The sequence below is a fragment of the Schistocerca gregaria genome, chromosome 4 (genome assembly GCF_023897955.1).
Source record: "Schistocerca gregaria isolate iqSchGreg1 chromosome 4, iqSchGreg1.2, whole genome shotgun sequence".
NCBI classification, from domain to species: domain Eukaryota; kingdom Metazoa; phylum Arthropoda; class Insecta; order Orthoptera; family Acrididae; genus Schistocerca; species Schistocerca gregaria.
The window spans coordinates 511743682-511771556 of NC_064923.1; the positions used below are offsets into that span (position 1 = coordinate 511743682).

A 27875-nucleotide genomic window follows, 5' to 3' on the forward strand; every position below is an offset into this window, starting at 1 on the left:
GGTCAGACATATGTTACTTCCGTGGGAAAGGCATCTGACGCTCCCCACCGATACACGTACCTTCAGACAGCTCAAGTATGCGTCTCAGGGCCTACAGTATTGAGCAGGACAACGCGATGTCTACTGGACGCATTTAGTCAGTCCAGCTTCATAGCGAAATCGGTGATTGATGATCTGAAACTGCAAACGGTAGACCGACAAGAACTAACCGTTTGTTCCTTTGAATCAAACCCTACACGCCCACGCCACCGCAGACTTGTTCAGTTTAATATGAAGGGGCTGTGACAGAATTTTTCAGTGCCACTTACTGCCTTCAAAAGTACTCACGTTATTTTTCACCAGCTTTCGGTTCCACAACATATAAAGAGTTTACCAGATGCCCGTAAGATTACGCTAGCAGATCCGAAAACCGATTCAACAGAAGATCTTCCCATGAAGATCCTTGTAGGAGGCGATTTTTATTGGAAGATAGTGAATCACAATTCGCCCATACGCATCTCTGAAACCTTGGTAATAGTTCCTTCTCTATTTGGCTGGATACTTAGTGGTAACAAGTCACAAGCCTGTGAGCATGCAACCATGGTATTTTTTATTCAGACTGGCCGATCTTCTCTGTACTCGGACAATGATTTCAGATGCTTTTGGGACTTGGAAACTATAGGGATTACTGCCGTTCAGGATCTACCTGTGAACAACAAGGATACGAGACTTCTTCAAGAGTTTAGAGCATCTTTCTCTATAAAGGATGATCGATCAGTGGTTACACTTCCCAAAAGACATCGTACAGTGCTTTCGAGTAACAGACCGATCGTGGAAAAACGATTCAAGCACCTTAGGGAAAGCTTTCAACGTCAAGAGACCTTTAAGCAAATGTATTTCGATCTTATGCTAGACTACATTACGAAGGGGCAAGTAGAGGTCGCTCCCACCTCACTCTCAGGAAAGGAGCTATTTTATCTCCCTCATCATGCAGTGAGAAAGGAGAAATACGGAATCACTAAGTGGAGGATAGTCTTTGACGCTTCATCTCACGAAAATAATGCTTCTTCTCTGAATGAGGCATTAGAAGTAGGGCCGAACCTATTACTAGAGATTCTGGAAATCTTACTGCGTTTCAGACTGTTTTCTACGGCTATCGTCGCGGACATCACACAAGCTTTCCTTCAATTAACCTTGAACGAAAAGGACAAAGACTTGACCAGATTCTTCTGGTTCAAAATTAGCCAGGATCAACCAGGAAATCTTCAAACGACGGACGAACTAACAGAATACCGTTTTGACAGACTCCCATTCGGCCTGACCTGCAACCCATTTTTACTTTCTGCAACACTAAGAGAACTTGCCGACAAGTGTATGAGTGCATACATGGACGACTTTGTGATCTCAGTAGAAGGTGATAATTTGGTCACAACTATATACTATGAACTTGTAACCCTAATGAGATTGATCAGTCTCCCCTTATCAAAGTGGGCTATCAACTGTGAACAACTCGAAACTATCTGGAGGGCAGAAAGGTGAGACCTCCACACCGAGACTCAAGTTTTAGGCGTAGACTGGAACACCGCAGGTGGCTACTTCTGTATCGATCATAGCGAAATCATCAGAAGGTCGTCAGCCACCAAACGACTCCTTTTACAATGTACGGCTAAATTCTATGAGCCACTCGGACTGTTTTCCCCTGTTTCTCTTGTTGGGAAATTGCTATTCCAGGACACATGGTGCCGAGGAATTGGTTGGGATGAACTTATACCCTGGGACTTAGGGGCATGATGGCGCAGTTGGATATATAGCTTACCTTCATTGTCTCATATATGTGTCCCTAGATGGATAGCTACAGCTCATGGAAGAGACTCTCAACTGCACGTATTCTGTGACGCCTCGGAAAAGGCCTATGGAGCATCTTTGTAAATTCGTACTGTCTTAGATGATGACGTCGTAACCCATTTAGCCTGTAGTAAGAACAGACTTGCTCCTATGAAGAAGGTGACATTACCTCGACTCGAACTTTTAGTGGCAGTAGTTGGGACCAGACTATTGTGTTACTTTTGCCGCGGAACAGACATTAAAATTGTCCATGCGATATTGTGGACGGATTCTACAATAACACTAAGTTGGATTCGCTGTGATCCTAACAGGTGGAAGACCTTCGTTTGTAATCGTGTAACTGAGATACAAACGCACACGACTCCCACGCAATGGAAACGCTACTCAGGACCAGACAATCCGGCTGACCACCTCTTCCATGGACTCCTCGGTTACCAAATGAATTCTCTGGATATTTGGTGGTATGGGCCGCCTTGGCTTACACGCCCTCCTGAATGCTGACCAAACGATACCCTAAAGATGGTACGACTTCCTCCTGAAGAAAAGAGGAAGAAAACCCAGAGCCAAGTCTTGTCGATATCTACGCCAACCAGCCTTCTGGACTTATTTAAATTCAGCTCATACTGGAAGCTCATTCGTATCATAGCATGAACTCTCCGCTTTCTACACAACATTCGTCAGAAGAATAAATGTTCAGGAGAACTTACAGCCACCGAATTATCAGTTGTCAAAATGTATTGGATTCGAGTGGGCCAGAGAGATTCCTTCCCCAGGGAATTAAATGCACTTCATAAGAACTGACCACTGCCAAGAGAGTCAAAAATCGCACGATACAATCCTTTCGTAGAAAATGGACTGATACGACTCGGAGGTCGACTGCAGTGCACTAGCCTAAATAGGGAACGAAAAGATCCTGTACTCCTTGACAGTTCCCACCACTTCATACAATTGGTTATTCGAGAGACACACATCCGCCTCCATCACTTTGGTGTTCGTTCTGTACTATCCGAACTGCGAACCGAACTTTGGATCCTTAGAGCTCGTCAGACCATGAAAAGAAACCTACACTCATGCCCCGCATGCAAGATCTTGAAGAATCCACGAGGGCAACAGATCGAAGCACCTCTGCCACCTGAACGAGTTTCACCTTCCAAACCATTTGCTGTAACCGGAATAGACTTTGCTGGCCACTATTCATCAAAGTGGGGAAGGAAACGCGCAAGTCATATATCACTCTTTTCACATGTACTACCTCACGAGTTGTACACCCCGAACTCTGTATAGACTTGTCAACGGACAAGTTTGTTATGGCACTTCAGCGATTCGCCGGAAGAGGCGAACTACCCCACACGATATATACAGATAACGCTCCACGCCACGAATATGGAACTAGCCCGACTTTGGAAGGCATTAACCACCACAAAAACTTACCAGTTTCTCGCCCATATAAAGCGTTGCCTACGGAAGGTATTGGGACTCGCAAAGCTCACTGAGAAACAAATGAACACCACCACGATCAGTATTGAAGCCGCGGTGAACTGCAGGCCCATCAAACCAGGAGATGATTCTGATGCACTCACACCTTCCCATTTTCTGACGGGAGAAGAACTTACGACTATTCAGAAAAACTTACGACTATTCCGACGGGACCAGAGCCTTCAGCGAACACGAATTTGACCAAGGAATTCCGACAGAGACAGCAACTCCGTGACAGTTTTCGGAACCGTTGGATTAAAGGATACCTACTGGAGCTCCAAAGCTACCATGAAGTTAAACGCCCATCGGGACGAGTCATCCCCTTTCGCCCTGGCGACATCGTGCTGATCCAAGAGGACCTTCGTCCGTGACATATGTGGAAGAAGGCCAGGATAGGAAAGGTACTACAGGAAGAGACGGCAGGGTAAGGACGATAATACTCTGGACACCAGAAGGTGACATCATTAGTCGTCCTGTGCAGCTGGCCGTACCTTTGGAGGACGACCAGGGTGGGAGGATGTCACAGAGTTATGTACTTCGGGCAAGTGAGAGACTGTTTGTTTACTCTTAGGACAGTGTGAAACGTCCCCTTAGAAGAATTATACAAGACTGTGCTTAAACTGACACACAATATTTTTAGCGCAACACAATCTGACTTTCAAAAATCCCTACGAAAGAATGTCCCTGACTAACATTAACCTATACGTTTCACAAATCACTTACCTCACAAAAATCTTCGTTACTCAAGCTACTGCAATACAGCGAGCGCCACTACTGCCAGCTAAATAAAACATTCAAACTACTTAAGGCACTAACTACTGATAGGCATAGTTAGCAAATGAAAGATTTTAATAGAGAACAAACAATGTATTTATTTACCTCACTAGTCATAATATATATAGCAGTTCATGACACCAATTCTTACAAATTTCAAAACTCCGCCATCTCTCTCCCCACGTCCACCACTGCTGGCGGCTCACCTCCAACTGCGCAACGCTACGCGCTGTTAGCATCCAGCTGCCGTTGCCCGACACTACAATGGCAGACAACAATGCAAACTAGCTACAGACTGCGCACAGCACAGCCAGTAATTTTTCATACAGAGCGCTACGTAGCGTTACCAATAAGAAAATGTAAACAGCCTACTTACATAGCCCCCATGTTCCCCACAAAAATATTTAGAAATTGTTTTGGGCCGTGCCCAATACAGATTTGAAAATTTTTTTCATAATTACAATAACAAAGAAATGAAATGTACACACTTATCGATACAATGTTGGTCAAAAGCTAAAATTCTCTCACAGTCCATAAAGGCAGTCCTGATCGTTCATCATAGTAAAATTGCAGTGTTTTTTTCAAAGTCTGAGCAATAAAAGAAATTGCACTTGGAAGTAGTGGATTTCTAAGCAGTCTTGAAGAAGTAGTGTTGTCCTTCCAACGAAAGACAGTGCTGACTCTTGATATGCAGACAGGTAATAGGCCACAGCAGAGTCAGTCGATGTTGAAGACTATCGGTAGGTAGGTCATCACACAGCAGACCCACTGTAGTCCTGGTAGAGATTACTATTGGTGGTCCACCAGAGGTGCAGACCCACTGCAGTCCTTGTAGAAATAATGGTATTGTTGGGTCATCAAAGGTGTAGACCCACTGTAGTCCTTGTAGAGATGGCCAGCAGCCATCTGTTTGACTGTGCAGGCGCACAATCACCATTGAAGAGTCTTGTGGATAATATAGCAAGTCCATAACCACCACTTGTGCACTCACAAAAAATGTTTTTGAAATGTCCTTACAACCAGCAATGCTGTTATCCAGTCCCTTACTGAATTATTAACACACGTGCAAACACTATCAGTCCCTACTTCTCACATATTGTCCATATACTATGACCAACAGAAACGTGTGCAGTGAAATGTAATTTACAAGTTATTTAATTTGATGAACTGGTGTCAGTTACAATTTTATAACATAAGAATGCAATAACAAAGGTCAAAATACATCTTTAAAGAACATAACAATAAAGATAACATTTGCAGTAGTACAAGCTTTACAAAAGAATCGAAATAGCAAATACATCAGTGTTACAAAAATTACGACATAAGTACATACATAATAGATCAGAATAACTTTTTAAACATCAACTTCACACATGAGCATTAGATCAAAACAGAATAAATAATGTGTAAACATCTTTACGAAGTAAATAACATGTTATTAATGCAAATTATATTTGAGGATAACAGTATTCCTCATCATAGTGAATGTAGCTTAGTATTAGAAGAGAAAAAATTCTATGAAACAGCACACAGAGACAGGAAGAAAACATATACACAAGGGTACACAAACACATAGTGGGATAACACAAAAGGAAAGGACAGGGTTTGTTTTACTGCAGTATTTTGCAAACAAAACTTTCTTTACTTCTCGGAGATCTCCCTTCGTTCTTCATTATTTCCAAAAAGTCCTATCTATACCTGCTTTCTGTACTTTTCTCATATAACCTCTCAGTGCATTTCTTCAAATCCATCGCAACTCATTCTCTTATATAGGCTACCCCCTCTTAAGCTAACTTAAATCTACTGAGCTCAGATGCTTAACTAAGGGACGAGGCAATGCAGCAGCACAAAACAATTTACACAAATAGCAATGATAAAAAACTCGAAATTGGCAAAAAAAGGCAGCAATATTACAACTAATATAAGGAAATGCGCAGCAAACAAGAAAAATAAATCAGTAATAAAATTAGCTTAACCTACTAATACAAAGTGACATTCAGTAGCACTATGAATGGCAAACAGCGGCAGCAAATGCTATAACTTATACCTAAACATGACAAACCCATAAGCAGAAAAAATAGCACACTAAAGACAACAATGCAGATAAGGACAATGTCTATTCACATCTTAATGTCTATGCAATTAAAGTGGTGCACCACAAAAACTAATGCTATAACAAATTACCAAGTACTTGAAAAGAAAATTATATATACAGTTACTGTTATTAGTCGCTTCTTATTGCTCTTTCCATTCCAAGAGCTCCTTTTTCGCAGAATGTGGATCATAAAATAATTATTTAATAGATCTGTCGACAGAAAGTGTTCACATTAGCAAATGCATTTAATTTTTTAAAACCAATGCTGCAACACAGCTGGAAAACAGATATCAAATGAAATAAGCAACTATGGACAAAGCATAAAAATATCATTCAATAGTCATGTGACATTTCATAAGTTAGTAGAATTCTCTCAACTCTCGTAGAAAGACGTTTGTTATAATCAGGTGTCAGATGTAAGTATCTTTCTCAGTAATGAGCGTGTCGTATTTGCGGTGCTTTCTACAAAGGAATGTCAATAGAGAGGATAATGGCCCTTTTTTTTTACCTGTGCCTCTGAAAGGCACACACTAATGGCTCTCTTTTGTCAGGTGGTTGTCGCGCAGCTGGGTGCCCACGACGCATTACGTGCAGTTGGTCACTTAATTGTCTTACCGAAATATTTACGACACCAGTTTCCGCTACAGTGGTAGTCTCATTTAAAAATATTTTCACAGGTTGAGAGTTCGCGTTGCAAATGTGTAGAAAATAAAATCCTATAAATATAATAGTGTCCAAAAAATTTTCGCCACCATAGTGATACATTCACGCATATACACACATTTCATAACTCTTAAAGTACGATTCTTGGTTTCCAACATCCTTTTTCACAAACCAGAGTCCCTAACCACTACTCATTATTCCTTACCTTATTACACATATGTATATTCGTCGACACTTCTTCAATATGTCATCATAACAGATACGTAGCATAACCAAATAACTCATATAGCATCAGCTTAAGCATACTTCAGCAACATAATTCACATCGTCGTCGTAATAATAACATCATAACACCTCAGTCAACTCTCTAAATCATCGTAGCTTCCTCCAATAATTTCAAAACCTAATAAAAATTCTCTGCTCATGTCAAAAGTGTCAACTACCTCAAACGTACTTTAAACATCATTATCCCATACCAAATACATCATTCAAAGCTCTCATAGCATCACAATGGTTCTGAAAAAAATATGAAGGGTTCACACAGTACAGACAAAATACAATTTCATAAGTGTGAAATTATCCAACTGTGTAATTACGTAAACATCTGTCACTGATGTAGTAAAAAAAAAAGTTTGTCTCTCAGTTAAATTATCAGATAGCTGTGTAATTTATATGTTAGAGAAATATGGTACCGATGTGTAAAGTTGTGTAAGTAAATACCATATTAGCTAGGGCTCCTTGTGCTTGCCAAACACATGGTACACAAAGTAAGCGTGTACCCCCCTGAGGATTAATGTGATTATATCCTCAGCTGTTACAGATTACAGCAATGGAATGAAATGTATCACCGAAAACCTTTGTGTCATTGTACTTCAAATATCTTTAAAAATAAATGTTTTAAGTACAAAATTAATCACTCAAATACGTGTACTGTAGCGATAAACTGTGCGTCTTGTTGTAAGATAATTATGTGGAAGTGTCGTAGTTATCGCCCTCTGTAAGCAAAGTTCTGCTGAAGTCAATGTATTTACCTCGTAATAAAGGGAGTGAATTGCTTTGCGTATAAATATCTTAGTTATTACGCTTATTGCCGTGACAGTACTATGCTGTAACGTATTGCTGTGCTATGGAAAAGGCTGTGTAATTGTAGCTATACCACAAAAGTTACCACTAAAACATGTTTTACTTTCCAGAATAATTCAGAAAAACTGTGCAGATATAAAACAGATACACCGCAAAAGCACAATGTAAATTGTGTCACACATTAGTAGCGTCGTGATGTAATCGTGTAGCTGTCAAAGAAACCAAATGCTAAGTCATCTTTAATCTCACAGAAAGTACTTCAAATAAAGAATGTCTTTTCAACTGAACCAAAATGTTGCATTAAAATCTCATTAACAGTATATGTTCTAAGTATGTAAGCCTTATAGTCGTTATGTAATCGTGCAACTAACAAGCAAGAATGTACAAATAGCAACACTGTGTCGTCTGTTCACTATAACAATGCTTTCGTAATTTCCGTTTAAAAATGTTCCCTAGGTTCTAGCCTGTATAGTTAACTTCAAAACATTGTTGCATGTTAACAGTTTCTCAGTGTGACAAAGCATACTAGAAATGTGAAGTGAAATGTTTTATGACAAAGACAAAGTTAAAAAGCAGATTATCTTACAATAAACGGTTTTATATGTGAAATGTGGTGTAAACCATTACTCTTTGTAGTACTCAAAGTTTCAACTTGAACGCAATTATCATGCGGTGTACGTCGGTAAAGAATACTGGAACTTTTCTCAAGGTTAGCGTCTATGTTATTTTTCGCTAAGCCAGCCGGCGCACGTGGCTGCCTGCGGTGCGAGTCATTGTCTGTCTCTTTGTTGGCGCGCGCCGTTATTGGGATTAGGAGACCTAACTTCTACAAATTCACCTTGCCGAGGGGGCCCCGCCCTGTTTGAATCCCGCCAGTTCTGATGCAATTCAGGTCTGTCGTTACGATCATATCGTCTGTCGTCATGTCGGTAGATTCCATAGTTTCTTTCTTGTCGGTCACGTGGTCGAGAATTTCTCTCTGAATCGTAACTGCGCGCTGGATCGTTGCGTCTGAAGTTATTCCGTCTCCCGTGATGATAACAGTTCTGGTTGCCATATTGTCTGTTTCTATGATTGTCTCTGTCATATTCATTACTACGGAAATGCGATCTTTCTCTGTAATTATTACTAACCTGCCAACGGTTGTCATACGGGTGGTGTCTGTTTTGGTCACGATTTGCGTTGTAAGAATAGCCGTGTCGTGTCCAGTTATTATTTCTTTCATCGCGGAATTGCGACGGATGTGACCTGTAATTGTTGTGTTCCTGTTTTCGCGTTCCGCGATTGTCAGTGTCAATTTCTAATTCTTGTAAGAGTCCCTGAAAAGCTTCAATGTTGTCTTTGCAACGTCCTGCCAAAATAATATGTCGTAAATGTTCAGGCAATTTCATTAAGCAAATGTGGATGAGTTCTGTGGGGCTGTATGGGTTTGAAAGATATTTATTCTTATGTAACATGTCTTCAAAATATTTCACAAGACTTAAAAATTCAGATTGTTCGAAATTTTTCATCATTGTGATGCCATGTTTTACTCGGTCTTGTGTGGCTTGAGACCAATATGCAGAGAGGAAGGCGTGGTAAAATTCTCCTTCACTGTGGCAATCGTGAATGACCTATCGCATTCTTACAGCTGGTTCATTCTCTAAGTAGCCACACATAAATTCTAATCTGTGCTCTAGTGACCAGTTGGGAGGAAAAGAATGAGAGAATTGATGGAGCCTCGCTTGTGGATGAATGTCGTTACCAGAATTCTTAAATGTTTTGAATTTACGTGTAGTAATGAACAGCTTATAGTCAAAATCATCGTGTCGGCGGGTCGCATATCGGTCATTGTTACGTCGTTTCGGCGGTTCCATCTCAAAATTCGGTGTACTTTGCCAATTTCTTTCATAATCTCCAAAGTGCCCTGTGTTATTATTTTGTGGCGGTTCCGTATTTTTATGTCCCTCTTCCCGTATTGGTGTGCGAGAGTCCTCTGAAATACGTAATTCTTGTATTACCTGTGTCAGCTGATCTTGTACTTCCCGGATTTATCTTTGGTGTTGCGTATTAATTTGATTTTTGTTTGAATTTCCTAATTTGTTCGAACTCTTCTGTGTCATTAAAGACTACCGGTTTTGTGTCATTCAGATTATCATCTACCTTCGTAGATAAATTATTTAGCTGATCCGAAAGTTCAAATACTTTCTCTGATAATGAACTAATGTCCTCCATGTGTCTTTCTGAACCAATTTTCAGAGTATCTACTGTGTCCTTTAAGTTTTCTTGAGTTTTTGCAAGTTGCGTAACCGAATCGGTAGATGCAACTGAGTCAATTTTAGCTTGGAAGGTCTCATGATTTTCATGAACAATTGTCTGCAGTTCTTATATGGCTGCTTCGTGATTCTGTCATGCGTTTTCATGCCGCGAAAAAATAGGTTGAAAATGCTCACAAATTTGTGTTTTTACGTCATTACAGATTTTTTGACATTTCGATTTAATGTTATGTAACTCAGTAGTTAAATCTTCACGTGTTTGTTCAAGTGTGATGTCTAATTTCCGAAGATTTTGTTCCATTGTGTCTAACTTTTGAAGATTTTGTTCCATTGTGTCTAACTTTTGAAGCTTTTGCCCCATTTGTTGCATTAATTGCAATAATAATGTATTAGTGTCTGGAATCTGTTTTTCTATCCTTTTTGGCAGTGCATTTTCACCGGCAACATTTACATTTTGACAGGCAGAAAATGTGTCTTGACTCATTTGAGAAAATGGTAAGGACCCATAACCTAAGTCTACAGTATTTGCAATATCGTGTTCTGTCATTTCGAATTCCTGAGGCGAGCTGTTGCCGACTGATCGATCGATAATTGTTCCCTGTTCACTACTTGTTTCATTGTCTACACCATTATTTGCCGCCCTCTCCATTTCCCTATACACAATTACCAAATTACTGCTTCGAATGTCTGTTAATTCACTGCACTGTGGTGCTGATAAGCGACGCTCGTCGTCACTATTATTTCTCAGTTTACTTTGGAGCCTAGTGTTACGTTTTTCACACGCCATTATTGTCACAATATTTCACACGATAACACAGAAAAGCACAATTTGAGGAGCAATAATAAGAGAACACATTAACATAGCACTGAAAATAATATCTAGTTAATTGCAAGCGAAGCTGCGAAATACTTTGTGCAAATCTACATGCGTGCCACAACTGTTTTACTGTACAACAATGAAAGACTGCAACTACAAAGGAAATTCTCTCTATGGTTAAGCGCTAGCAATAAACAAAGGCTACACTAACTACACAAACTAGAAGAAAAAATCAGAAGATTCCAGTGAGGTATCCTTGGCTAAGGGTCGACATATGAAACGTCCCCTTAGAAGAATTATACAAGACTGTGCTTAAACTGACTCACAATATTTTTAGCGCAACGCAATCTGACTTTCAAAAATCCCTACGAAAGAATGTCCCTGACTAACATTAACCTATACGTTTCACAAATCACTTACCTCACAAAAATCTTCGTTACTCAAGCTACTGCAATACAGCGAGCGCCACTACTGCCAGCTAAATAAAACATTCAAACTACTTAAGGCACTAACTACTGATAGGCATAGTTAGCAAATGAAAGATTTTAATAGAGAACAAACAATGTATTTATTTACCTCACTAGTCATAATATATATAGCAGTTCATGACACCAATTCTTACAAATTTCAAAACTCCGCCATCTCTCTCCCCACGTCCACCACTGCTGGCGGCTCACCTCCAACTGCGCAACGCTACGCGCTGTTAGCATCCAGCTGCCGTTGCCCGACACTACAATGGCAGACAACAATGCAAACTAGCCACAGACTGCGCACAGCACAGCCAGTGATTTTTCATACAGAGCGCTACGTGGCGTTACCAATAAGAAAATGTAAACAGCCTACTTACAAGTGTATCTTTGACATGTTGTATTGTATGTTCTGTGACTGTGAAATAAAGTGTTGTTAGACTGCTAATCGCTGCTCTACTGTGATTCACGACAGAGATGATTGCTCCAGTTCGACATCAAGCGCCATTAGTTCTACGAAAAGAGTCAGCTAGTAGGACGTCGATATCGTCGGATTGCTCACTTCCAGTTAAACGCTTGGCGTTTAATGTTTCTCTCTGGGCAGGTTTCGGAGCGGAAGCCGCGTCAGTCGTAGTGCCATCGCTGGAATTTGGACCAGACTAAACCTTTGGACATGCAAGGTGCTTCGCAACGTTAACGACAAGAGATGTGTCTGATGTTTTGGGAGTAGGCTTAGAAGGAATTGCAGCAGCAAAAGTGTACCGGCAAACACAGGTGGTAGTGCTGACATTAAGCAACCTGTGTTTGGGTAGCAGCATCGATCTTCTGAACTGGTTGTTTAAGAGCAGACGCAAAGCAGGTAGCAAACGTGGGGTGCTGCATGGCGTTATAGATCTTTCTGGTCTCTCCATGTGAAATACGTGTAGTTGTTTTGATTTCCTGTATCTTCAAAAATGGCCCTGAGCACTATGGGACTTACCATCTATGGTCATCAGTCCCCTAGAACTACTTAAACCTAACTAACCTAAGGACATTACACAACAACCAGTCATCACCAAGCAGAGAAAATCCCTGACCCCGCCGGGAATCGAACCCGGAAACCCGGGCGCGGGAAGCGAGAACGCTACCGCACGACAACGAGCTGCGGACTCCTGTATCTTCCTGTCTTCAAGGAAGATATGGCAGTTTATACTCCAGACAGCATGATTACTAAAGCAGTTAACACACTTTGGAGGAGATGCACAACCAACACCTTCGTGGGCGGCAACACGAAGTAACATGCCCAAAGAAGAGCGGGTTAGGAAAGTAAGGCCGCATGCTGAGGAGGAGGAAACCAGCCTTAACGAGCTCTGGAAGCTTTTGACTGCTGTAAGTCAGTATAAATGAGGCCGATTTCACGAGATCACCATCAAGCCACTCAATTTGTACACTCTGTACATCAACAATGGCTTCCTTTAACCACTCGGCTTTCAGTTCTTCTGCGAGAATCTGCATGTCACAACACATTTGCTACAGTTTAAGGTGTTGTGCAGTTCATTTTCTATTGCATAATCCCTGAGCTTTCTGGATGTTCATCACTTGTTGGAAACGGACGTTTCTACCAACAGGGTCCCGTTTCGCAATTGCTCGACAGATTTTAAGCTTACAGCGATTCTCTCTAACCCGTTTTGTATGTAAAAAGGTGAAACTTCTTTCCATTCAATTGTAAGAAAATATTCTGGCTACCATCATGTGTTCTCTTACTCAATACTGACAGAGTCTGTGTAAATCCCAGGTGATAATTGGCTACACGAGCCCTATTGTTTGATTTGGGAGTTGATAGCTACCAGCCCCCCCCCCCCCCCCCCCCATGAACCGTGGATCTTGCCGTTGGTGGGGCGGCTTGCGTGCCTCAGCGATACAGATAGCCGTACCGTAGGTGCAACCACAACGGAGGGGTATCTGTTGAGAGGCCAGACAAACGTGTGGTTCCTGAAGAGGGGCTGCAGCCTTTTCAGTAGTTGCAGGGGCAACAGTCTGGATCATTGACTGATCTGTCCTTGTAACAATAACCAAAACGGCCTTGCTGTGTTGGTACTGCGAACGGCTGAAACTAACGGGAAACTACGGCCGTAATTTTTCCCTAGGGCATGCAGCTTTACTGTATGATTAAATGATGATGGCGTCCTCTTGGGTAAAATATTCCGGAGGTAAAATAGTCCCCCATTCGGATCTCCGGGCGGGGACTACTCAAGAGGATGTCGTTATCAGGAGAAAGAAAACTGGCGTTCTACGGATCGGAGCGTGGAATGTCAGATCCCTTAATCGGGCAGGTAGGTTAGAAAATTTAAAAAGGGAAATGGATAGGTTAAAGTTAGATATAGTGGGAATTAGTGAAGTTCGGTGGCAAGAGGAACAAGACTTTTGGTCAGGTGACTACAGGGTTATAAATACAAAATCAAATAGGAGTAATGCAGGAGTAGGTTTAATAATGAATAGGAAAATAGGAATGCGGGTAAGCTACTACAAACAGTATAGTGAACGCATTATTGTGGCCAAGATAGATGCGAAGCCCACACCTACTACAGTAGTACAAGTTTAATTGCCAACTATCTCTGCAGATGACGAAGAAATTGATGAAATGTATGATCAAATAAAAGAAATTATTCAGATGGTGAAGGGAGACGAAAATTTAATAGTCATGGGTGACTGGAATTCGGTAGTAGGAAAAGGGAGAGAAGGAAATATGGTAGGTGAATATGGACTGGGGCAAAGAAATGAAAGAGGAAGCCGCCTGGTAGAATTTTGCACACAGCACAACTTAATCATAGGTAACACTTGGTTCAAGAATCATAAAAGAAGGCTGTATACATGGAAGAAGCCTGGAGATACTGACAGGTTTCAGATAGATTATATAATGGTAAGACAGAGATTTAGGAACCAGGTTTTAAATTGTAAGACATTTCCATGGGCAGATGTGGACTCGGACCACAATCTATTGGTTTTTCTATGCTTTTTGGCAGTGCATTTTCACCGGCAACATTGATAGGCAGAAAATGTGTCTTGACTAATTTGAGATCAGATGTTTTTAAATAAAACCAATGGTTGACTGCACCCTTCCTTTCCGAAAATAAAGTGCTGTGTTTTTCAGTTTTATATTACATACATGGTTCAAGACGAATCTATTGGTTATGAACTGTAGATTAAAACTAAAGAAACTACAAAAAGGTGGGAATTTAAGGAGATGGGACCTGGATAAACTAAAAGAACCTGAGGTTGTAGAGAGTTTCAGGGAGAGCGTACGAGAACAATTGACAGGAATGGGGGAAAGAAATATAGTAGAAGAAGAATGGGTAGCTCTGAGAGATGAAGTAGTGAAGGCAGCAGAGGATCAAGTAGATAAACAGACGAGGGCTAGTAAAAATCCTTGGGTAACAGAAGAGATACTGAATTTAATTAATGAAAGGAGAAAATATAAAAATGCAGTAAATGAAGCAGGAAAAAAGGAATACAAATGTCTCAAAAATTAGATCGACACGAAGTGCAAAATGGCTAAGCAGGGAAGGGTAGAGGACAAATGTAGGAATGTAGAGGTTTATCTCACTAGGGGCGAGATAGCTAGTGCCTAAAGGAAAATTAAAGAGACCTTTCGAGATAAGAGAACCACATCAAGGGCTCAGATGGAAACGCAGTTCTAAGCAAAGAAGGGAAAGCAGAAAGGTGGAAGGAGTATATAGAGGGTCTATACAAGGGCGATGTACTTGAGGACAATATTATGGAAATGGAAGAGGATGTAGATGAAGATGAAATGGGAAATACGATACTGCGTGAAGAGTTTGACAGATCACTGAAAGACCTGAGTCGAAACAAGGCCCCCGGCGTAGACAACATTCCATTAGAACTACTGACGGCCTTGGGAGAGCCAATCCTGACAAAATTCTACCATCTGGTGAGCAAGATGTATGAGACAGGCGAAATACCCTCAGACTTCAAGAAGAATATAGTAATTCCAATCCCAAAGAAAGCAGGTGTTGACAGATGTGAAAATTACCGAACGATGAGTTTAATAAGTCACAGCTGCAAAATACTAACGCGAATTCTTTACAGACGAATGGAAAAACTAGTAGAAGCCGACCTCGGGGAAGATCAGTTTGGATTTCGTAGAAATGTTGGAACACGTGAGTCAATACTGCCCCTAAGACTTATCTCAGAAGCTAGATTAAGGAAGGGAAAACCTACGTTTCTAGCATTTGTAGACTTAGAGAAAGCTTTTGACAATGTTGATTGGAATACTCTCTTTCAAATTCTGAAGGTAGCAGGGGTAAAATACAGGGAGCGAAAGGCTATTTACAATTTGTACAGAAACCAGATGGCAGTTATAAGAGTCGAGTGACATGAACGGGAAGCTGTGGTTGGGAAGGGAGTGAGACGGGGTTGTAGTCTCTTCCCGATGTTATTCAATCTGTATATTGAGCAAGCAGTGAAGGAAACAAAAGAAAAATTAGGAGTAGGTATTAAAATCCATGGAGAAGAAATCCAAATGTTGAGGTTCGCCGATGAGATCGTAATTCTGTCAGAAACAGCAAAGGACTTGGAAGAGCAGTTGAACGGAATGGATAGTGTCTTGAAAGGAGGATATAAGATGAACATCAACAAAAGCAAAACGAGGATAATGGAATGTAGTCGAATTAAGTTGGGTGATTCTGAGGGAATTAGATTAGGAAATGAGACACTTAAAGTAGTAATGGAGTTTTGCTATTTGGGGAGCAAAATAACTGATGGTGGTCGAAGTAGAAAGGATATAAAAAGCAGACTGGCAATGGCAAGGAAAGCGTTTCTGAAGAAGAGAAATTTGTTAACATCGAGTATAGATTTAAGTGTCAGGAAGTCATTTCTGAAAGCATTTGTATGGAGTGTTGCCATGTATGGAAGTGAAACATGGACGATAAATAGTTTGGACAAGAAGAGAATAGAAGCTTTCGAAATGTGGTGCTACAGAAGAATGCTGAAGATTAAATGGGTAGATCACATAACTAATGAGGAAGTACTGAACAGGATTGGGGAGAAGAGAAGTTTGTGGCACAACTTGACCAGAAGAAGGGATCGGTCGGTAGGACATGTTCTGAGGCATCAAGGGATCAGCAATTTAGTATTGGAGGGCAGCATGGAGGGTAAAAATCGTAGAGGGAGACCAAGAGATGACTACACTAAACAGATTCAGAAGGATGTAGGTTGCAGTAGGTACTGGGAGATGAAGAAGCTTGCACAAGATAGAGTAGCATGGAGAGCTGCTTCAAACCAGTCTGGGAATGAAGACAACAACAACAGCTACCAGCCGGTAGCCGCCCACCCTATGCGCATGGACGAGGAAGAGAAGATTTCTAAGGACCAATGCTCGTCCCACGAGTACCTAGGGAAATTAAAGTCCACTTAGCAAGAACCCAGATGCCAGTGAGCCGGTCGCGGTGGTCTCGCGGTGCTAGGCGTTCAGTCCGGAACCGTGCGACTGCTACGGTCGCAGGTTCGAATCCTGCCTCGGGCATGGATGTGTGTGGTGTCCTTAGGTTAGTTAGGTTTAAGTAGTTCTAAGTTCTAGGTGAGTAATGACCACAGCAGTTGAGTCCCATAGTGCTCAGAGCCATTTTTTGAACCAGATGCCACTGAAGATGGACTATAAACCCGAAAACTGGTTTTGGCAAATAAAATGTTTCTAGTGCAGCTCATGGTGTATAGAAGTTGTCTTTTAGTAAAAAAAATTGTTACAAGGGAATTGGTATCCAGATTATATTTCTTTGTTTTTTCTTCCCATCCCTCTGTATATTATATTGCAGATGACTCTTTCAAGCCACCATTACAGAAAGAGAAATAAAATATAATACAGTGATGAAACAATGGATGAAGCAAAATTTTAGGTGCTTATGTATTTTTGATGATTAATGAACTGTAAATTACACCGCAATGTGATCTTTTTTGCTTTTACTAAGTGTAACGATACACACTGATGAGGCAGAACTTTATGTACAAACGTAGTTTTTGCTAAAAAAAAAAAAAAAAAAAAAAAGAATACAGCTGTGTGTGAGAGAGAAGAAATGTTAACTGACCGGAGTAGTATTTGACAAAAGCGTTCTTTTAGTGCTGTATGAAACAGAGAGAGAGGGAGAGAGAGAGAGAGAGAGAGAGAGAGAGAGAGAGATGAAATTTAGCGGTGGGGCAGAATATTGAGTGCTTACGTATTTTCGCTTTGGAAATACTGTTAGAGAGAACCAGTAAACTCTGATTCTCTAAAGAATCAAACTCTCATGTGTAAAACAGTTTCAAACTTCTGACTACTTTACAAATGAGTTAATGTGTTACATTTTTTATGTTAAGCATGTATGCGAGATAGACTTCGGTAAACGTTTTAAATCACGTTTTAAATTTGTTAGAAGTCGTTAAGTACTCTCAGTATCAAAATCCTGATGAGTATAGTCTGGATAATTTACGTATCGTTTTAAGCGGAAGCTAGTTTTTCTCGCTTCTTAGTGTGTATAACGTCTTATCTCCTGAACCATGTGTCAGTTTCGAGAAACATTCGGTGGTATATGTGGATTCTGTCTGCAAACTGTGTTGTGAACAAAGTTAGTAGTAAAGCAGTAATAAATGACAACGTCATGCCTGGGTCGGCAGCTTCTCTGCATGAACAGCGAAAATGTAGTAAACGATAATTATTTTCCTTTCACCATTTTGTGGTAGGTGTCACGAGAAAAAGTTTTGTAAAGGTTTTAAATTTTGTAAAGTTTTTTTTTTAGTCATGAAGTGTTCTCGTTCTCTGGCTGAATCTACTCTGGGTATCTGTGCCCAGTGGTTACACTGTCCCAATATATATACACAGTCTGTAACTGGAATACTTGTCTTATTGTGTTAAACCTTTAACGTAAGATTATACCTCTTAATGACAGCGTTTTAAACGTTTAAATTCATATTATAATTGTACCAAATATTGAAAATCAAATTTTTGTTGCTCCTGAAAGCAGCTGGATAGGCAACCTGTTGAAATGGTTCAAAAAGCCCTGAGCACTATGGGACTTAACTTCTAAGGTCATCAGTCCCCTAGAACTTAGAAGTACTTAAACCTAACTAACCTAAGGACATCACACACATCCATGCTCGAGGCAGGATTTGAACCTGCGACCATAGCGGTCGCTTGGTTCCAGACTGAAGCGCCTAGAACCGCTCGGCCACCTCGGCCGGCGGCTACCAGTAACTGTGTAAGAAATATGAGCTATGAACATGGATAGCCATTTATTAATGAATATACTCGTACTTTTGCACATTTTACAAAACTCGTGTTTATATGTGTGTGTTTTTCGAATTCTTTTTGTAGATATTCTAATACCATCGAACATGGTGCCAAATTCAGGTGGAGAAGATTATGAAAATACTGGTTATAATTCTATACTCTTGAAAATGACGGCTCTGGCCACGCACACTCTGCTGTCATTGGCTGTTTCAACTTAATTAAAAATTTTTATATACACTCCTGGAAATGGAAAAAAGAACACATTGACACCGGTGTGTGAGACCCACCATACTCGCTCCGGACACTGCTGTACAAGCAATGATCACACGCACGGCACAGCGGACACACCAGGAACCGCGGTGTTGGCCGTCGAATGGCGCTAGCTGTGCAGCATTTGTGCACCGCCGCCGTCAGTGTCAGCCAGTTTGCCGTGGCATACGGAGCTCCATCGCAGTCTTTAACACTGGTAGCATGCCGCGACAGCGTCGACGTGAACCGTATGTGCAGTTGACGGACTTTGAGCGAGGGCGTATAGTGGGCATGCGGGAGGCCGGGTGGACGTACCGCCGAATTGCTCAACACGTGGGGCGTGAGGTCTCCACAGTACATCGATGATGTCGCCAGGGTCGGCGGAAGATGCACGTGCCCGTCGACCGGGGACCAGACCGCAGCGACTCACGGATGCACGCCAAGACCGTAGGATCCTACGCACTGCCGTAGGGGACCGCACCGCCACTTCCCAGCAAATTAGGGTCACTCTTGCTCCTGGGGTATCGGCGAGGACCATTCGCAACTGTCTCCATGAAGCTGGGCTACGGTCCCGCACACCGTTAGGCCGTCTTCCGCTCACGCCCCAACATTGTGCAGCCCGCCTCCAGTGGTGTTGCGGCAGGCGTGAATGGAGGGACGAATGGAGACGTGTCGTCTTCAGCGATGAGAGTCGCTTCTGCCTTGGTGCCAATGATGGCCGTATGCGTGTTTGGCGCCGTGCAGGTGAGCGCCACAATCAGGACTGCATACGACCGAGGCACACAGGGCCAACACCCGGCATCATGGTGTGGGGAGCGATCTCCTACACTGGCCGTACACCTCTGGTGATCGTCGAGGGGACACTGAATAGTGCACGGTACATCCAAACCGTCATCGAACCCATCGTTCTACCATTCCTAGACCGGCAAGGGAACTTGCTGTTCCAACAGGACAATGCACGTCCGCATGTATACCGTGCCACCCAACGTGCTCTAGAAGGTGTAAGTCAACTACCCTGGCCAGCAAGATCTCCGGATCTGTCCCCCATTGAGCATGTTTGGGACTGGATGAAGCGTCGTCTCACGCGGTCTGCACGTCCAGCACGAACGCTGGTCCAACTGAGGCGCCAGGTGGAAATGGCATGGCAAGCCGTTCCACAGGACTTCATCCAGCATCTCTACGATCGTCTCCGTGGGAGAATAGCAGCCTGCATTACTGCGAAAGGTGGATATACACTGTACTAGTGCCGACATTGTGCATGCTCTGTTGCCTGTGTCTTTGTGCCTGTGGTTCTGTCAGTGTGATCATGTGATGTATCTGACCCCAGGAATGTGTCAATAAAGTTTCCCCTTCCTGGGACAATGAATTCACGGTGTTCTTATTTTAATTTCCAGGAGTGTATGTATGTATATACTCCTCGTTGATATATATCAAATCTCGTCAGCAGCTGAAGGTATTAATATATAATTCTGATTTAGTTAAAAATTTTCCTGCCGACCTTATATTGCATTTTTTCTTTTTTAAAAAAATTACCGTAAATGCGATGTCACTGAAAACAGATGCGTGTCCTGTGACACCATCATGATGACGTCATAGATAAGGGTGACGTCACAAACGTTAGCAAAGTGGGCAAAAGTCCTCACAGGTACGACACTTGGCAGCTATTATTAGCATATTTTTCTTGGTTCGTCTATGATGGAATGAGCATTGCAAACTTTGACAGTTAATATCTGAATTTTTCTCCTTTAACAGGTCACCCTAAAACGCGGGTGTTTATCACTCACGGAGGTTTGATGGGAACAATAGAAGCTGTTTACAGCGGTGTACCTATGTTAGGCATCCCACTGTTTGGGGACCAGCCTACTAACGTAATGATGTGTGTAAGAAGGGGCATCGCACGAATGCTCCCCTTTCCGGAAATATCTAAGGAACTACTGTTGCAGAACATACGAGAGCTGATTAACGACTCCGGGTAAGTAACATCCACGTGGTGTATCTCTGTAAACTTCAGTATTTATTATTGCACCGAGTGAACAACCACCGAATCAAAAAAATAAAATGGTTCAAAAAATGGCTCTGAGCACTATGGGACTCAACTGCTGTGGTCATTAGTCCCCTAGAACTTAGAACTACTTAAACCTAACTAACCTAAGGACATCACACACATCCATGCCCGAGGCAGAATTCGAACCTGCGACCGTAGCAGTCGCACGGTTCCGGCCTGCGCGCCTAGAACCGCGAGACCACCGCGGCCGGCAAAAAAATAAATAAAAAATAAAAATAAAACAAAATAAAATAAACGTTTAATTTCCCATTCAGGGTGTGCTCTATGCCACCACAATTCAGCCATACATGATTATATTCAGACATTAACCGTCACGTTCAAGATAAAATACGTTGTGCCTGGAGGTACAGCTTGATAATCAGTTAAAATGGAGTCAAGAACTACCTAAGGTATTTAAGACGCGATATTCGGCACATTTGGAGTATCTCTAATTTTATTAAACTATAGTGCGATGTCTTATTTTTTATGCTTTTAATCCCTGTGATCTTTTTGAATCACGTTTTAGGTCAATAGCACTGAGGAAATAAAGTATTAACTGCGCAAAAGCGAACAGATTAAAGAGCTTTCTGCTACCTAAGTGAAACGTTGTTACTTATCTTCTTCGTAGTAAGACAGTTGGTAAAGACACCTTCTTTAAGTATTTCTCTTCATTCTTCAAGCTTAAGAGGTCGGATTTCTGATGTACGGGTAGTCAAGCATCAAGAATGAGAGGCTCTACTACAATAAATAGTTTTCATGCACTTTGACGAAAAAAGTAAGACATTTTATTTAAAACAAACTGGTAATACAGTAGTGCACTCAAAGTTGAATAGCGTATCAAGTGAACAGAGGTACAAAAAAATTTGCAGGAAGCGAATGAGATACCGTCAGAGCTACCTAAGTGAAAGATAGATGTATCAGTAATAGAATGTTAACTTAAATGATGTCCAAAAATGCTGAGGGAGACAACATGTAGTAAGATTTCCATAAATAAATCATACTTCCCGAGGATGGACTACTGGATAATTGTGGGTAATCGTAGATCGATTAGTCTTACATCTGAGGCTAATAAATTACCATTCTTTTTTTCCTTGATCATCAGTCTTCTGACTGGTTCGATGCGGTCCGCTACGCATTCCTCTCCTGTGCCAACCTCTTCATTACCCCAGTGCAGCCCTGCATTCTCAATTATTTTCTGGATGTACCCATCCTCGGTCTTCGCCTACAGTACTTACCTTCTACAGCTACCTCTAGCACCATTGAAGTTATTCTCTGATGTCTTGACAGATGTCCTATCAGTGCTGTCTAAATTTTTCTCTCCTCGTCGATTCTGCGGAGAACCTCCTCACTGCATATCTTATTAGTCCATATAATTTTCTACATTCTTCTACAGCAACATTCTTCTGTTAAAACGGGAACAGAAGAGAATCGAAGCATTTCACATGTGGTGCTACAGAAGTTCTGTAGCACCACATCCCAAATTCTTCGATACTCCTGTTCCTTTTTTCCCACAGTTCATGCTACACTACCGTACAATGTTATACTCAAAATGTACATTCTCAGAAACTTTTTCCTCAAATTACGGCCTTCTTCTGATATTAGCAGACTTCTCTTAGCCAGGAACGCCCCTTTTGCAGAACGAGTCGTGTTTTGATGTCCTCCTTGTTACGTCCGTCGTTGGTTATTTTGCTGCCTAGGTAGCTGAATTGCTTAACTTCATCTATTTCGTGATCCCCAGTCCTGATGATAATTTTCTCTCTATTCTCATTTCTGCTACTTCTCACTACTTTCGTCTTTGTTTGATCTGATAAGAATCATTTTCTATGTACTCTGATTATTAAATAGGTAAGGTGGGTGAGCAGTTAGACTTAAAAAGGCAGGTACTTGAGAAACATTTCTGGTTTTTGCTTACCAATGAAAGGAGAAATAATTAAAAGCAAAATTTGGTTGAGCCACAGGAAGCTTTAGACAGTGAAGTAGAGGGTAGCGGTACAAACCAGAAACAGTATTACTATTTATTTCAAGTTTCCGCTACAAGTCACTTTTTATTTTATGCTTAATCTAACATAATGATACGCGTTTCGAACATGTTTTATTCATCTTCAGGCGTTTACACATACATACATACATAGAGAAATGTTACTTAAAATAAACAGTCTTAAACTAGATTAATCTAGAACACTTTGTCCATTGTTTTTCTCTTCAGCTGCTGGTGTGGCAATTTGGGTGGTAGGAGGGGGGCAGTGTATGGCTAGAAATCGAAATCAGTGATGTCTTCTGCTGGTTTTCTTCTTTGTGGTTGACTATGTATATCACAGCAGTTTCGTAATCTTGTTGCTTCACTCGCATCACTGATGTAATGGCGGCGCTGTTGATTGACATTAAACTATTGCACATTATAATTATGTCACTGATTGCCAGAAACAGTATGTCTTGTGACACGCATTCTCGAACCAAATTCGACTTTATAATATTGGTAACACGTGGTATTATTGGTTGAACTGGCATGCTTACAGATGACGACAAGCTATGTAAGACACAAGTTTTCCTCGTAAATAAACTGACGGCACACAACAATTTTTGAAGCCTTTTTTCGTAAAGAACGGTGAGTCGACTATCACGTGTGAATTCATCTTGCGCCATAAGAATGTGGTAACGACGGTACTGAGAACACTGAATTAAGAGAGTAAAAACAGCAGAGTTGTCGATAAACATATTAGAGGTAGAGAACCACAAAATTTTCGAGTGTAAACATCGGAACTCTGACTGTTTTACTACAGATTGTATTTCAGAAATAGAAATTCCTACAGTTGCATCAGATGGAACTGTTTTTAAATGCGGAACTAAGACTCTTGGCAGTGAAAGCTTAAGGCTATGAACATTTTAATACTGTTTATGTCACAACTGTTTGCTAAAAACTGCTGAAAAAGGTTTGTTCTGAATACGATTGGTTGAACATTGTTGTTGTGGTCTTCAGTCCTGAGACTGGTTTGATGCAGCTCTCCATGCTACTCTATCCTGTACAAGCTTCTTCATCTCCTAGTACCTACTGAAACCTACATCCTTCTGAATCTGCTTAGTGTATTCATCTCTTGGTCTCCCTCTACGATTTTTACCCTCCACGCACACCTCCAGTACCAAATTTGTGATCCCCTGATGTCTCAGAACATGTCCTGCCAACCGATCCCTTCTTCTTGTCAAGTTGTGCCACAAACTCCTCTTTTCCCCAATCCTATTCAATACTTCCTCATTAGTTATGTGATCTACCCATCTAATCTTCAGCATTCTTCTGTAGCACCACATTTCGAAAGCTTCTATTCTCTTCTTTCCCAAACTAGTTATCGTCCATATTTCACTTCCATACATGGCTACACTCCATACAAATACTTTCAGAAACGACTTCCTGCCACTTAAATCTATACTCGATGTTAACAAATTTCTCTTCTTCAGAAACGCTTTCCTCGCCATTGCCAGTCTACATTTTATATCCTCTCTACTTCGACCATCATCAGTTATTTTGCCCCCCATATAGCAAACCTCCTTTACTACTTTAAGTGTCTCATTTCCTAATCTAATTCCCTCAGAATCACCCAACTTAATTCGACTACATTCCATTATCCTCGTTTTGCTTTTATTGATGTTAATCTTATATTCTCAAAACACTGTCCATTCCATTCAACTGCTCGTCCAAGTCCTTTACTGTCTCTGACAGAATTACAATGTCATCGGTGAACCTCAGAGTTTTTATTTCTTCTCCATGGATTTTAATTCCTACTCCAAATTTTTCTTTCGTTTCCTTTACTGCTTGCTCAATATAGAGATTGAATAACATCGAGGAGAGGCTACAATCCCGTCTCACTCTCTTCCCAAGCACTGCTTCCCTTTCGTGCCTTTCAACTCTTATAACTGCCATCAGGTTTCTGTACAAATCGTAAATAGCCTTTCGTTCCCTGTATTTTACCCCTGTCACCTTTAGAATTTGAAAGAGAGTATTCCAGTCAACATTGTCAAATGCTCTCTCTATGTCTACAAGTGCTAGAAACGTAGGTTTACCTTTCCTTAATCTTTCTTCTAAGATAAGTCGTAGGGTCAGTATTGCCTCACGTGTTCCAACATTTCTACGGAATCCAAACAGATGTTCCCCGAGGTCGGCCTCTACCAGTTTTTCCATTCGTCTGTAAAGAATTCTCGTTAGTATTTTGCAGCTGTGATTATTAAACTGATAGTTCGGTAATTTTCACATCTGTCAACGCCTGATTTCTTTGGGATTGGAATTATTATATTCTTCTTGAAATCTGAGGGTATTTCGCCTGTCTCATACATCTTGCTCACCAGGTGGTAGACTTTTGTCAGGACTGGCTCCCCCAAGGCCGTCAGTAGTTCTAATGGAATGTTGTCTACTCCCGGGGCCTTGTTTCGACTCAGGTCTTTCAGTGCTCTGTCGAAATTTTCACACAGTATCATATCTCCCAAGTCATCTTCATTTACGTCCTCTTCCATTTCCATAACATCGCCCTTGTATAGACCCTCTATATACTCCTTCCACCTTTCTGCTTTCCCTTCTTTGCTTAGAACTGCGTTTCCATCTGAGCTCTTGATATTCATACAAGTTGCTCTCTTTTCTGCAAAGGTCTTTTTAATTTTCCTTTAGGCACTAGCTATCTCGCCCCTAGTGAGATAAACCTCTACATTCTTACATTTGTCCTCTAGCCTTCCCTGCTTAGCCATTTTGCACTTCCTGTCGATCTCATTTTTGAGACGTTTGTATTCCTTTTTGCCTGCTTCATTTACTGCATTTTTATATTTTCTCCTTTCATTAATTAAATTCAATATCTCTTCTGTTACCCAAGAATTTTTACTAGCCCTCGTCTGTTTACCTACTTGATCCTCTGCTGCCTTCACTACTTCATCTCTCAGAGCTACCCATTCTTCTTCTACTGTATTTCTTTCTCCCATTCCTGTCAATTGTTCTCGTATGCTCTCCCTGAAACTCTGTACAAGCTCTGGTTTAGTCAGCTTATCCAGGTCCCATCTCCTTAAATTCCCACCTTTTTGCAGTTTCTTTAGTTTCAATCTACAGTTCATAACCAATAGATTCGTCTTGAACCATGTATGTAATATAAAACTGAAAAACACAGCACTTTATTTTCGGAAAGGAAGGGTGCAGTCAACCATTCGTTTTATTTAAAAACATCTGATCAGTTCTAATACTTTAGTATAATAATAATGCAACACTTTCAGATTCTCTTCATCAACATGCTGTGCTGCACATTTTTAAACTATTAAATATGTAGGTAAATAATCAGATAGTGAAGTATGAGAAAAAAACAGTAGATTGGAATTCTTTAAAGAAAATTTGTGTGACGTACAAATATATGTGATGTTTGTCTATTGTAAATTCGAAATTCTAATAACTGCCACTCACGTTTATACCAAGGAAACAGATTTGTTTGCTGACATTTGCAAAAAAATGAATGTAATGTTGACGTGTAACCCATTTTCCATCGCCACTTCAAGGACGAACTGGCTCGTTGCAAAAAAATTTATGAGTTGCACAACTATCTTGAAAGTGTCATTTGTAAGTACACGAACACTGATTGTCATTTAACGTTTCATGTCAACGTCCAAAGAATGCAGAAATTGTTTGCTCATAAAGCCATCATAAATCTACTATACGCACAAACCTAGTGTGAATTTCTCAAGTAAACGTAATGACGCGTTCTGCTGCGACTACGCGTGAAACGCCACAAACTGCAGCTGCTGCAAATGCTCCTTCCTGGAGGCTTTAATTCATAGCAGGACTTTAGTTGTGCAATTCATTCACAACCAGACGATCAATTTTTTTAGAGTCGCTTGTATGAAGCACCGTAACATATATCGAGTAATGTCAAGCAAGAGAAGTAAAAACCATAACTGCACCTGTTTTGTGTCATCAGTGTTTTGTGGCAATGGTGCTAGCAAAGTTAGCAGTGTTCATAGCCTTTTCTGCTTCATGAAGCAGTCTGCGACAGGAGTGACAATCTATGACTAGCACCCTATCTGGTTATTTTTCATATAAGGCAATACAATTTTATTTTGAATTTACCCAAAAAGGAATGCGAGATTGTGGTTGTTAAACTCAATGTTAAAATGTAGGAACAACCACCGACATCAAAGGAGCAGTCTTCCATCATCAGAATTACCCCACAAGAATCTAATAAAATTGATAAAAATATAAATACTGTATAAATAAGAGTATTAAAAATTCGTAGTCAATTTTCTTGTAACCGTATCTTCTAAAATTTGCTTTAAGGTCATTCGTCCAACTAGAAAAAAATAAAAAAATTAAATCAGCGTGAGCAGTCCATAAACATGGGAAGTCCACGGCAACAGCTATTTGCGTCCGCAGTCAGTATTCCTCCAGGAGAGACATACGAATACAAACAAATGCGTAGCCTGTCTAAGTGCCGGGTGGTTATGTTCTCCAGGCCGTGATTTGACAAGCTATAATTTCAGAGATCAATATGGCTGTCGAGAAGTGCGACCGTATGCTATTAGTGGAACTGAACAGCAGAAGTTGCAGTGCTGCATTGAGAGAGTTTCGCCGGCTGAAAGATTGGAGGAGTGGCCCGCTGTCATTAAATGGTTTAAAGGAAATCATAATGAAATCAATGAAATGAAAGAAATTAACGAAGTTATTGACGAGATTTCTGTTGCTGTACCTGACCACGCAGCACTTGGCCGTTCAGTGGTAGTGCTCCTGCAGTGTCACGAGAATTATCCATCCTGTGGTCAACAGTGGGGAAAATTTTGCGGTCTATTTTACGGTGATACCCGTACTAGATCAAGACGGTGCAGCAACTGAAACCTCATTATCCGCAGCAACGTCCT

At 41.0% G+C, this 27875-nt stretch overlaps 1 protein-coding gene across 2 annotated transcripts in view; it reads left to right on the forward strand.

Annotated features, from left to right (window-relative positions):
* The window catches only part of LOC126266939 (UDP-glycosyltransferase UGT5-like), a 122022-nt gene that overhangs the window by 86274 nt on the left and 7873 nt on the right, over nucleotides 1–27875 (forward strand). For both annotated transcript variants that reach the window (XM_049971633.1, XM_049971632.1), the window contains exon 4: nucleotides 20714–20933. In XM_049971633.1, coding sequence (XP_049827590.1) covers nucleotides 20714–20933 — 220 coding nt within the window. The remainder of the gene's footprint in view (nucleotides 1–20713; nucleotides 20934–27875) is intronic.